At 40.4% G+C, this 11,608-nt stretch overlaps 2 protein-coding genes across 3 annotated transcripts in view; both read right to left on the reverse strand.

Moving 5' to 3' along the window:
• The window catches only part of LOC123956647 (nuclear factor 7, brain-like), a 167,305-nt gene that overhangs the window by 37,529 nt on the left and 118,168 nt on the right, over positions 1–11,608 (reverse strand). The gene's annotated exons all lie outside the window — the stretch shown is intronic.
• LOC123956658 (transcription factor HES-5-like) lies at positions 3,684–6,021 on the reverse strand. 2 transcript variants are annotated; one of them, XM_046029010.1, is made up of 3 exons: positions 5,697–6,021; positions 4,281–4,366; positions 3,684–4,164 (listed from the first exon to the last, which is right to left on the reverse strand). In XM_046029010.1, the coding sequence occupies exons 2-3, from the start codon at positions 4,344–4,346 to the stop codon at positions 3,760–3,762; spliced, it is 471 nt and encodes a 156-aa protein (XP_045884966.1). In that variant the 5' UTR covers positions 4,347–4,366; positions 5,697–6,021; the 3' UTR covers positions 3,684–3,759. The 2 variants fall into 2 exon arrangements, with proteins under 2 accessions (XP_045884966.1, XP_045884967.1); XM_046029011.1 differs by having other exon boundaries at positions 4,281–4,682.

Consider the following 11,608-nt stretch of genomic DNA (forward strand, 5'->3'; position numbering starts at 1 on the left):
TTTAAAATTCCCCCCCCCCCCCCCCCAACCCATAATGGTGAGAACCCTCCTGACCCTGGCCCCGGCCCCCCCTCCTCCATGCTCACTAATCTGCCTCCAGATCTGGAGGGAAGAGCTGGTCATTTATCAGGTTGTTTTCTCTCATCATGTGTGTAGTTTTTGGGTCCTCATCATGTTTCAGAAGAACAAAATTATGAAGTCTGTGCAAAAATATCTTTAAATGAATTCATGTGTCTAAAAATTATATGTATTTTTTCAGAACGTTTCGAAAAATAATTTACAAACTGTGTTACAGAAAGTCATAAAACCAAAACAAAATGCAGTGGAAGAAGTACACAGATGTTCTACTTTAAAGTACCAGTACAACAATGTAAAAATACAAGTTCAGGTGCTGCGTTTCAAATCTTATATATTGGTATTAGCAGCTAAATGTTCATGTGGATATTGTTCTTGTCCACCTGCTTTCTTTTAAATCAAGTAGTCGATTCTAAAACTGTACCTGAGTACAATGTCGTAGTATTGGTTGGCGTATATCTATTTTATGCTACTTTAGAATTCTACTCCACTGAGGGACATAATACTGTACTTTTTATTCCATTTCTTTTACAGTATTTGAAATCTGTAGCACAGCTGTAAGATTAAAGTGTAGTACAGTACACAGTAGAAATACTACAGCGTTTAAAACAAAAATACCTGCTGACTGTAGTATTTTTACACATTTGGAAGTCTGTGTAGTACACAGTACACTGGTGTGGGACACAGTACTTCAGTGTAGTACACAGTGAGCCGCACAGTTTTCTCTTTGAAGCAGTTTTACTTCCTGTAATCACACCTGTGTGGAGGCGTGGGAATCCTCTGCCCTGCGTCTGATGTCAGCAGGTGCAAGTCGGGCTGCAGGTGTGTTCTCCCAGGTGAGAGCGCACACTGAGCAAACACACACACACACACACACACACACACACACACACACACACACACACACAGGTAAGGACACACAATGCAACACAATAACACTTCATTGTCTATTTATACACACATGACTGAGGGAATTAGTTTTGTCGGTTTTTATCAGAAAATCTAATGATTGTATTTCATTTTTTGTCCAACCAAGATACTTCAAGTATAAAAAACAGACAGGAGCTTTTTAAAAATATGTAAGTAAAGGTAAATAGCACTCGCCTCCCCCCAATAACGTTCATACCGTCCCTTACTCTAGGCTGATGATGCAGTCTGCTTCATAATGACAGAACTTTGTTTAAAAAAACTGTTGGAAAATTGAAATATTAAACATGTAACAAAGCTTTTCATGCTGTTACTGTGTGAAGTGTAACTAGCTATGATCAATCAATAAATAAAAATGTCTGTTTTATTATGATTATTCTGTAAAAATGCATCAACTTTTATGGACTTTACAATAATCTTTATGTTTTGCATATAAAGTAGAAGTATATTGTACCTCAAACATGTACTTAAGTAGCCTACAGTACTTGAGAAAATGCATTTAGTTATTTCCACCACTACTTTTAACTAATGTCAATTTAAAAATACGTTTTTATGTAGTAATTTTCCCCAAATTGTTGTTTGTTCCTTCAGACTGAAGCTTCAGAGCAGCAAACGCTCACATATTAACATAAACTCTGAAGCTTGTTAGTTTGGTTGAATTTAAACGCATCCACTGAGGAAGATTCAAGGTTTTCAGGCTCTTAATTCAGATTTGGATCACGTCTGTTAAAGAAGCTCCTCCTGCCCCGACCAAGAACTCACTTAGCCTGAAACGTCGTGCAGGTTTTCACAGATCATGTTTGTTTTGAAGCTCGTAAAGAGAGACGTGCTTGTAATTTCTTCAGTTACGTGTGTGTTTGCCCGGAGGCGTCTGTAACAGAGCGAATGTTTAACCTTTAATGTTTAGTCAAACACAGGAGCACTTTCACTGCAAGACTCATCCCTCAAAGTCACTCCTGCCTGTGGCCATCACACTCTTTGGCTCCTCCCTCAGAGTCAGAACCTCTTTAGTCATTAACTGAACCTTGAAAGTGTAATATAATAATAATAATAATAATAATAATAATAATCTTTAATTGTAGAGCACTTTTCAAAAACAAGTTACAAAGTGCTTTAACAAGTGTAAAGACAATAATACCCAAAAAACAATACATGATAAAAGCAAGAAAACACTAAAAAGACTAAATAAAATACACGTAATACTCAACTAACGTGCAATACTCTGCCCAATACTGCAATAAGGATTTAAATCCATTTCAGCTCTCATCATCATCAGTACTCATTATTATTACTTCTAACTTACTACTTATTAATTTCGCTTCAGTCATATACGCTGTAAAAAAAAATGTACACACTCTGTTAATATATTTATATTTTCTTCTTGCCAACACTTTTATTATTATTTCTTCCTCTTTAATGCCTTGGTTAGCAACTGTAATAAAACAATTTATTGATTTGTTTGGTTGTTAATGCAGCCATTCCCCTAATCCAGGACAATAAAGGAACTTTCACTTTTTATTTTATTTGACCTTTATTTAACCAGGTGTGTCCCACTGAGGTCGGACTCCTGTCTTGTGAGCAGCTGTGAACAGTAACTAAGTACATTTACTCGAGTACTGCACTTAAGTACAAAGTCGGATTTTTACACACAAAACATATGAAGAGATTAAAATATATGATGTTTTGTTATAAATTAAACTCCCCAACAGTTTGTACAAGTACAGCTGAAACGATTAGTTGATTGACAGAAATTAAAAATAATTTTTAAATTATTTAAAACAGCTACTTTTGTACTTTGAAGAATTTTAAATTGAAGACTTGTCTTTTTAAGACGTTTCCGCCATTAACTGACTGAACTGACCCTCCAAACTGACAATAACCTGGAGGTACAACCCCCCCCCCCGCCGCCAACACACAGATTCATAACAATTGTTTTTATCACAATGAGCCTCGTCCTGGTTGACTGGTGTGGGAAACAAGGAAGCCCTCTAAACCCACGAGACTCTGCACCTCCTGTTATCATTGATTAATGAGAGAGAAGCCCGATCAATGTCTCTCTTATCGCACTCAGCAGCAGATTTACTCTTTCTGTCCTCATGTTTTATGGAGATAATAATGATCTCTGCTCACAGCAGCTCGCAACCTCACAATCGATCACTCAAATGTTTTCAGTGAAAGAAAATAACAAAATGCAAGAAAACAGAAAATCATTTGCAAAAGAATTGAATTTTATTTTGAAAATTTCTCTTTTGAGATTACAAGCTCTCATTTTAACTCGGCTTTAACTTTTCCACAGGAAAAACGTTTCACATTCAATCACTTCAACAAGTAATTAGAGCGAACACGCAGTGTCGACGATTAATTTCACAGCACAATAATGCCTCTTTTGGAACAGCTGAGGTCCCAACAGAGCCTTTACAAAAGGCATTCAGTCAGTACAGAACCACATCATTAAACACACTAACAGAGTGTTAGCTTAGCAAACATCAAGACAACGTCTCTACAAACAATCCTCTGAGCAAACGGAGGATTCGTGAAGTCAAAGTGCTTCAAACTGAACCGCTGCCAACAACAGGAAAACACTTTCTTCAATATGAAGAAACCTAAAAGTCATTTCCACTCTTTCTTTGAGACAGTATAAAAATGATAAAACAATAAACAGGGAAAGATCCGTTGAATAAATGAGGCGGAGGTCAGTCTCCTACAGGCTCCCTGATGGTGAACATCCATCGGTGTGGTCCAGAGTGAGCGCAGCTTCTACCACGGCCTCCACACGGCTCTGTCAGAGCTGGGCAGCTGCTTCCCCGCAGCCCGGATGTGGCTGTGGGAGGAGAGGGCCGGCGTGGGCCCGGCGTCCTGCCCGGCTCTGTGGAGGTACCGGAGGTGCGGCAGCGTCACTTCCTTCAGGGAGCTGGCGGACAGGAAGTGCAGCGTCTCCTTCCAGCAGTGGGAGTAGCCGTCGCCGTGAGCCGAGCGAGCGGCCGGGCTCTGAGGCTGCAGCTGCTGCTTCAGGAACACCACCGTCATCTCCAGGACGTCGGCCTTCTCCAGCTTGGCGTTGGGATCCTGTTTGTGGAACTCCTTCTCCAGCAGGACCTTGAGCTGCTCGATGCAGCTGTTGATGCGATCTCTGCGCATCTTCTCCACAGCTGGTTTCCTCATCTGGGGAACACAACAAGAAGCTCGGTCAGGATCACATTCAGAACAGTCGGGCCACACAGAGAGAGAGAGAGAAGGAGCTCAGCGGCTCAGCAGACCGAATGAGAAGCAGGACTTACTTTGTGTCTGTCTTTGGTGGAGAGCATGGAGACGGGAGAGTCTCTGTTGGTGTTGGTTGGAGCCATTCTGGTGGAGAGCAGAGCTTCTGTGGGAGAGCAGAGCGAGCTGTGATGTGGCTGAGGAGCCCTCTCCTCTATTTATAGGCCCACATTAGCATTACAAAGCCATGAGTCCCAGGCAGGATTAGCTTTCCCACACTCTGAGGCCAGTGGGCGAGGCTCACACAACAATAGGAGAGAGGCATCAATTATCTCATGGTTAAGTGGCCTCACGGCGGCTCGGCGGAGGGAGTGCTGCTGCAGAGCCGACACACTTTTATTACCTGGGAACCTTCCTGCTGTCTGCTGTGATCAGGCTGCTGCAGATGTGCAGCGGCTCAGACAGCAGCCTGATAAGGGCCCCTAAAGTCATAAAGATAAGACACATGCTGGACTCACAACACACTGACGCCAGGTCAGGTTACACGCTCTGTGGCCTCGAAGCCTACTGAAACAGACAAGAATTTACCTCTGTGTTGTGGTGAATAACAGAATATAAAGTAATAGAAAAATGGAAGTACGACAGCCAAGAAATCCTGAATACACTGTAGAAATTTACAAAAACAATATATATAAATCACAAACAGGATCACACATACTGCATGTTTTAGCAAAATTTAGAAGTCAAGAAAAGCTGTTGTAATTAATTATAACATGGACAATAACCACTAAGTGTCAAAATACTTTGTGCATTTATTGATCCCCTATGATTGATATTATTTGCAGAGTAGCTGAACACTGATGAGTTTATCATTTATCAAACATCAGCAGTCGACTTCTGGTGTCGTGATACATGTGGAGCTCATTATTCTCGTTATTGTAGTCGGTCTCTCTCAGGGGAGACGGCACACTTCCACCTCCCCACCCCCATCATGTAGTTAAAGCTGCCCCTGCACCGCCACACGTGATAACCTCTGTACTTTACTGTAATCAGGTCACACCGTATAATATTAATATTAGCAGCAGAAACATTATTTAATAAATTTCAGCTCAATATATCAGCATTACATTGTGAATTTTAACAATGAAATTCAAGCACAATGTCAAAATAAATAGAGAATGACAGAATTTATCAACATAAGCAAAATAAATAAATGGTCCCAGAGCCAGCAGCTCCAGCGGGACTCTCCTGCTGCTGCTGCTATATCTAACATCACAACAGCAGCAGGAGAGTTACCAACACACACATCACGGGTGGAGTAGTGTTGTGTGGCTCGGCCCACTTTCTTTGTTTTCTACTTACAGAGGATTTATTTTCAGAGCAGACAGCTTGCAGACCATAAGGAGATTTTCTCTGAATTTGACAAAACTATTTATTGGATCTGAAACACATACAATTCTCCAAAGGTGAAATAAAGTTAAATAAATAATACTCACAGAATTGGTGCAGGCCAAATGTATTTTCATTGACTTCCTTGCAGTAAAAACTAAAATAGTTCCCTCTGAGATGTAGTGGAGTAGAAGTAGAAAGTAGTAGAAAATGGAAATACTTAAATTATAGGTCAGTATTTAGCTCTAAAAACAGAAATAATCCCTCCAGTTTCTTTGGTTGTAGGAAGGTTTCATGTCTGATTTTGATGTAGAGGTGTTTTCTCTCTTTCTGTCTCTCGATTCAGTTAAATTCATTAAGACTTTAGTTGCTTTAACAGGAGCAGGAACATATTGCCAAAGTAAGTTTGAAATGACAGAAGCTCAAAAGCAAACTCACAAGGCGAGACAGAAACACAGCAAAGTAACAGCTGATCCGGCGTGTTTACTGAGAGGCTGACGAGGGAATGAGATGCAGGTGAGGAAGGCCAAGCACCTGCAGAGCAGCTGAGGGAAGTGGGAACAGGTGTGTGTGTGTGTGTGTGACAATGAGGTGATGGAGGGAAAGTGTTCCACCTGGTGGACAGATGGAAAAAGGCAATGAAGGGGTCTGGGGAGAAATGTGCCTGGAGAGGACAGAGACTGTGAAAGATGTATACAGGTGCGTCTCAGAAAGTTAGAATATCGTGGCCAAGTTCATTTTTTCACGTAAATAAAGTAATTTAATTTAAAAAGTGGTCAGGGGTGGTCATGGCGCAGTGGATAAGACACATGCCTTTGGTGTGAGAGATTTCCACTGTGACCCATTCACCATTGTGTTCCTGAGCAAGAGACACTTAACTCCTAGAGGCGTGTGACCTGACCTCTGACGTATGTAGCTATTGTAAGTCGCTCTGGATAAAAGCGTCAGCTAAATGAATAAATGTGAAGTGAAACTTTCATATACTCTAGTTTTATAACACATAAAATTAAGTATTTGCTTTTTTGTTTTAATGATTAAGGCGTACAGCTCATGGAAATCATATAATTGTATGGAACTGCTAAAAAACTAAGAATTTTTTAATAATGTGTTTTATTTTGTAAAATCGTAATCTAAAAAATAACTAGAAAGTAGACCTGTTAAATAAATATAGAGCAGTAAAAAGCACAATGTTTCCCTCTGAGATGTAGTGGAGCAGAAAGTAGAAGGAAATTTAAAAACTGAAGTAAAGCACATGAATCTCTAAATTGCACTAGGTTGTGTAAATGTTCTCAGTTACTTTCTAAACAGCAGCCGAGTGTTTCACAGTGAGCTGATGCAGCAGATGTTTCCCACACTGACCTCTGATGAATGGAGCTTTTGTGGTGGCCATTAACTCTGGAGAACGTCGTCGACCATCTGGAGGGAAAGAAGCTCATTGGCTGCTTTTCCCTCCTTTTTTCACTCACTGCTCACACAGCTGATGAGAGATATTTATAGTCATGTGATAAAAAAGTTTTTGTTTGGTACCGTAACCGTAATTTTAAAAAGTGCAAAAGGACGTCTCAGCAAAGAAAAAGTGCAATAAACAATAAAATAAACAAGGTCAGTGGCATAATTATAGTTTCTGTTTGACTTTCATCAGAGTTCAGTCAGACGTTGGGGCGTTCTGATGTGGATCCTTTAAAATCTGAGTTTGGTTTCTCTTTATTCACCTTTGTTTGTTTGTTTCCTTCAGCAGCACAGTGCAGGTAAGCCTCACATGGCTTTGTTACAACAAGTAAAGAAATGTTAATTTACCTTTATTCAATTAGCTGACACTTTTATCCAAAGCAACTTACAGTTATATAAATATGTCAGAGGTCGCACGCCTCTGGAGCAACTAGGGGTTAAGTGTCCTGCTCAGGGACACAATGGTGGATGGGTCACAGTGGGGGATTGAAGCCAGGTGCCGTACACCAAAGGCATAGTCTTATCCATTGTTCCATCGCCACCCCGACAGCAGAAAGCTCAACATTCAGATATATAAGAGAGTTTCTAATAACTCCTTCAGCGTCCGACAGTATTCAGTGAAATGTTTTTGAGGCTCTTTATCTCCAGCATGTTTGTAACCAGCAGCACTTCTCTGCTCCACTGAAAGAACAATACAATTAAAACACTTGCTGATAGACTTGCTTTTGTATCTCTACATATAATCCATATATTGAGAAAACATGTTCTTTGTGTTATTTCCCAGTTGTCAGAAACATCATTTCTGCTTCTGTCTGACAAACCAAACTCAAAAAGAGTAACGGTGAAAATGTTTTATTTTTAACATGAACACACACACAGATTCTGGTACACAAGTGAAACCATCATAAAGAATTAAAGCAAAATCAAATTAAACAATATGTTTAGATAAACGAATCATCATTCCCCTTTTAATTAAAGAGTAAATAAAGTACGAGTTCACTGATTCCTGCCAACAAATATCAGCTGAATCAATGTCAGTTTTAATAATTCAATGACTATAAAAGTGTCCAGCACTCAACTTTCATGCAGCCGAGGAGTCGAAGCCTTTTCTGCTCTGCACAGACCTGGTTCAAATAATGCTGGTTTTAATGTCATCCACTAAGCACAGGGGTGTAAAAACAATTAAACAAAAGTATTTTCTGTTATAATTTGCACCAGGTCTGGTGTGTCAGAGCAGTATATAAAAAGCTTGTTATCCATGTTTTTAATTGTACAGCAGCACAACTGCTTATTGAAATGCATATAATGCATTTCTAAATTATTTAGATTTCCAGAAAACAGAAACAGAGTGCAGTTCCACAGAGTCTGTTGTTCTTCTTTAAAAGCAGAGCGGAGCCACGTCTTCCTCTGCGTCAGGAAACAGACGTAAAATGTCCCGTGAGTATTTGGAGTATCCGCTGTGTGACAGCAGAGCTTTTCTCAGCGTGAGGAAGGACACGGTTCTGTCCAGGAGGTCTGACACGGGGGTCCCGTTCTGCAGGTGTTCTCCAATCAGAGCCTTCAGCCTCTCCACCCCGCTGCTGCACTTCCTCTCCAACAGGTGGAGTTTACACCTGAGAGACAGAGAGCCTTCATTAACACGGGCTGCCACAGACTGTGGGAGGGTTTCTGGATTAAATGTTATGTCTTCATCTAAATCCTTGACTCACCTGAACAGCTGTTCCTTCACGCTGCCGTGCAGAGCCAAGTCCAGATACTGAGCCATCTCCAGCTGGTCCGTTTCACAAACAGCTTCCTGTCTTCTTCCTGAAGGTTCAGAGGACGTCTCTGTTCACGGCTGCAGCTCCACTCTGCATTTATGCAGCTCATCCCGCGCTCTCGGCCAATCGGGAGGCTGGCAGCTGGGGGACAATGGACTGAATGGAGGGGCCGTCGCACGGAGCAGGTGGGATGTTGTTCGTGGGGCCAGATGTCAAAGAGATGCAGGAAATATTCCCTGGGAAAGTTTCCGAGCCGTGAGGACCGCTCGCTCTCAGAGCTCTCATCGAATTTATTAAAACTCAAAACACATCAGCTCACACAAGATGACATCTTCAGCATTTAAGGGAAATAATAAGTTTCTGCTAAAACACAGAGTGAGGGACGTGGCAGATCTGTTCCAAATAAAAATACTGAACTTTATTGAGATTATTATCAGAAACACTCCCACAGCTTACTGTGTTTCATCTGTCTACAGATCAATCCAGCAATAAACTCCAATAATAACTTAATCTGAACTTCCTGTCTGAGAATATCAGCTGAAATGATTTGTTGATTAATTGATGTGTCAAATTGCAGTAAAATTAATATTTTTGGGGTGTTTATACAAAATAAGTGATTTAAATAACAACGTTTTCCTCTGAAGTTATTTTTAAAAGTTGCAGGACTCATAAAATTAAGTATTAACTCACTATTACTGAAATAAATGAACATTCTACATCTTTGGTAAAGAAATACACCACAGAGGTACTGTGTGGTTTCTTTCTGTTGTCCTGGTCTGAGTGCACTTCTGGACCCAGATGGAGCGGTAACCCAGAGGCATTGTGGGAACAGACACACTTCTTTTGTGTGTGCGGGATGAAGAAGTGTGGGAAGCCGTGTGTCGCCGTGGCTCCACAGACAGAGGGGAGGGCCTGATTGGGAGCTGTGGGAGCTCAGAGACACCCACAGACAGATGGAGGAAGACGAGGACGAGTAGAAAACACACTTTAACATCTAAAACACAGCACAGACTTTACCAAAGAGTCTGACAAATAACATGAATTTGAAGAAGTTGTTGTAAAAATCAGAGGTGGAAAGGACATTTACTCAACTCCTCGTTCTTCACTACGTTTCAGACGGAAATATTTGAGTACATTTAACAGTCAGGTGCTGCTTAAATGTTCATGCTGAGGTGATAATAATCTAATATATTTAATAATATTTGATATGACAACACTGTTCTGCATAACGCGTGCTTTTAATAATAGATTACACAAAGTGTCCACTTTGCTGTTTTAGCCAACGAAGGTTAAAATCAAGAAGTCCTTTGGATGAGGGACGAAACGTCTTCCAGTGTCTTCAACCAAGTCCAGTTGCCCTTGATTTTAACCTTCGTTGGATAATAATGACCTGGATGACTGAGAACCTTCATAGACATTTTGCTGTTCTAGTCTGATCAGTACAGCACTACCTGTAAAGAGTTGACGAAGTAGGTTCTTTCTTGCATGCTCGTTTGGTGCCGTTTGGTCTACCCAGGCAACCTACCAGTAAATGGGCCATGTGGATACATGTGGATTCAGCCCTGGATGCACTTCAGGAGGTGCTAAAAGACTAAAAGGTGCAGATTTATGAAACCTGATGTAACGCAAGGTATTGTTCCTCAGCCACAAAGTCCACTGTGCGGGCCTAAAGAGACTGCAGGGGCAAATTATTCACAGTCCGTGCCTGGTCCGTACACCAGGACCAGCATCGCGTAAAGTCAAGACTTTGTTCATGGCTAGATTTGATACTGTATATATTATTTCACTACTGGGTACCTATTCTATTATTACATGGTATAATAACATCTTATAATAAATTCAGTATAATATGTGGTAAACATTTTTAAAAACAACCCAACATTTCATAGAAATAATAGATAGGTCAATATCTGATCATCTGAAAACAATTAGCATCATGGTCACCTGGCTGCCTCTCATCAAGCTCATTTTGTTGCATCGTATCTACCCCGATCACTCGGCGCCAGATTGTTCAGTCAGCATCTGTAGAAGTTACCTCGAAGGCCTTCTTCCTGTTCTTTCTAGTGAATTTCCTGTTTAATACCATCTCTCTTTGTGTTTCAGGCTCTAAACTTGCCTTCACATATCAACTCCAGCGACCCAAGCTAGTTTCAGTCTCCCTCACACACGGCCTCCCACCCTCTGCCCTCCACTGCAATATCCTAGCTCTCTATACAATAAACCTTCTATTATAACTTTGAGTCTGCTTTCGGGTTCTATATATGTTAGTTGTAACACATTAGAAAAGTATAACAATATAACCACAACATCCAAAAGAGATTTTATAAGAAAGACAACTATATTTAAATTTATTCATTTGATGGACGCTTTCATCCAAATCGATTTATATTTGATGAACAAGCGTCAACATAGCTTCACAGTAAGAGATCTAAACTTTGACTTATTAAGTTTGTTATTTACTCTCATGTATATTTATTTCTTGCACTTTGTCCACTTTCATTACTTATGTTTTATCTTTGTCTAACTGCTTATTTTGTAAAGTAAATTAAACTACTCATATGTTCTTACTGGTAGGACAGGTGCAACGGTGCAATTATTGTCTTTAAAATGATTTTAAACTGAGTAAAACAATCACAGAAACAACAGTGAAAATTAATTTGTGCTGCCTTGGTGCTCTTTCCATGAAAGTTGACATGCCAACTTTTTTGGAAACAGGGTCATAGAACAGGTGTTAACAGTGATGCCACGTTTTCATTTTTCTCTGTTGACATAATGTTGGTTGATCTCAGTGTGATGGTTAATATTCATCA

The sequence above is a fragment of the Micropterus dolomieu genome, linkage group LG18 (genome assembly GCF_021292245.1).
Source record: "Micropterus dolomieu isolate WLL.071019.BEF.003 ecotype Adirondacks linkage group LG18, ASM2129224v1, whole genome shotgun sequence".
NCBI lineage: Eukaryota > Metazoa > Chordata > Actinopteri > Centrarchiformes > Centrarchidae > Micropterus > Micropterus dolomieu.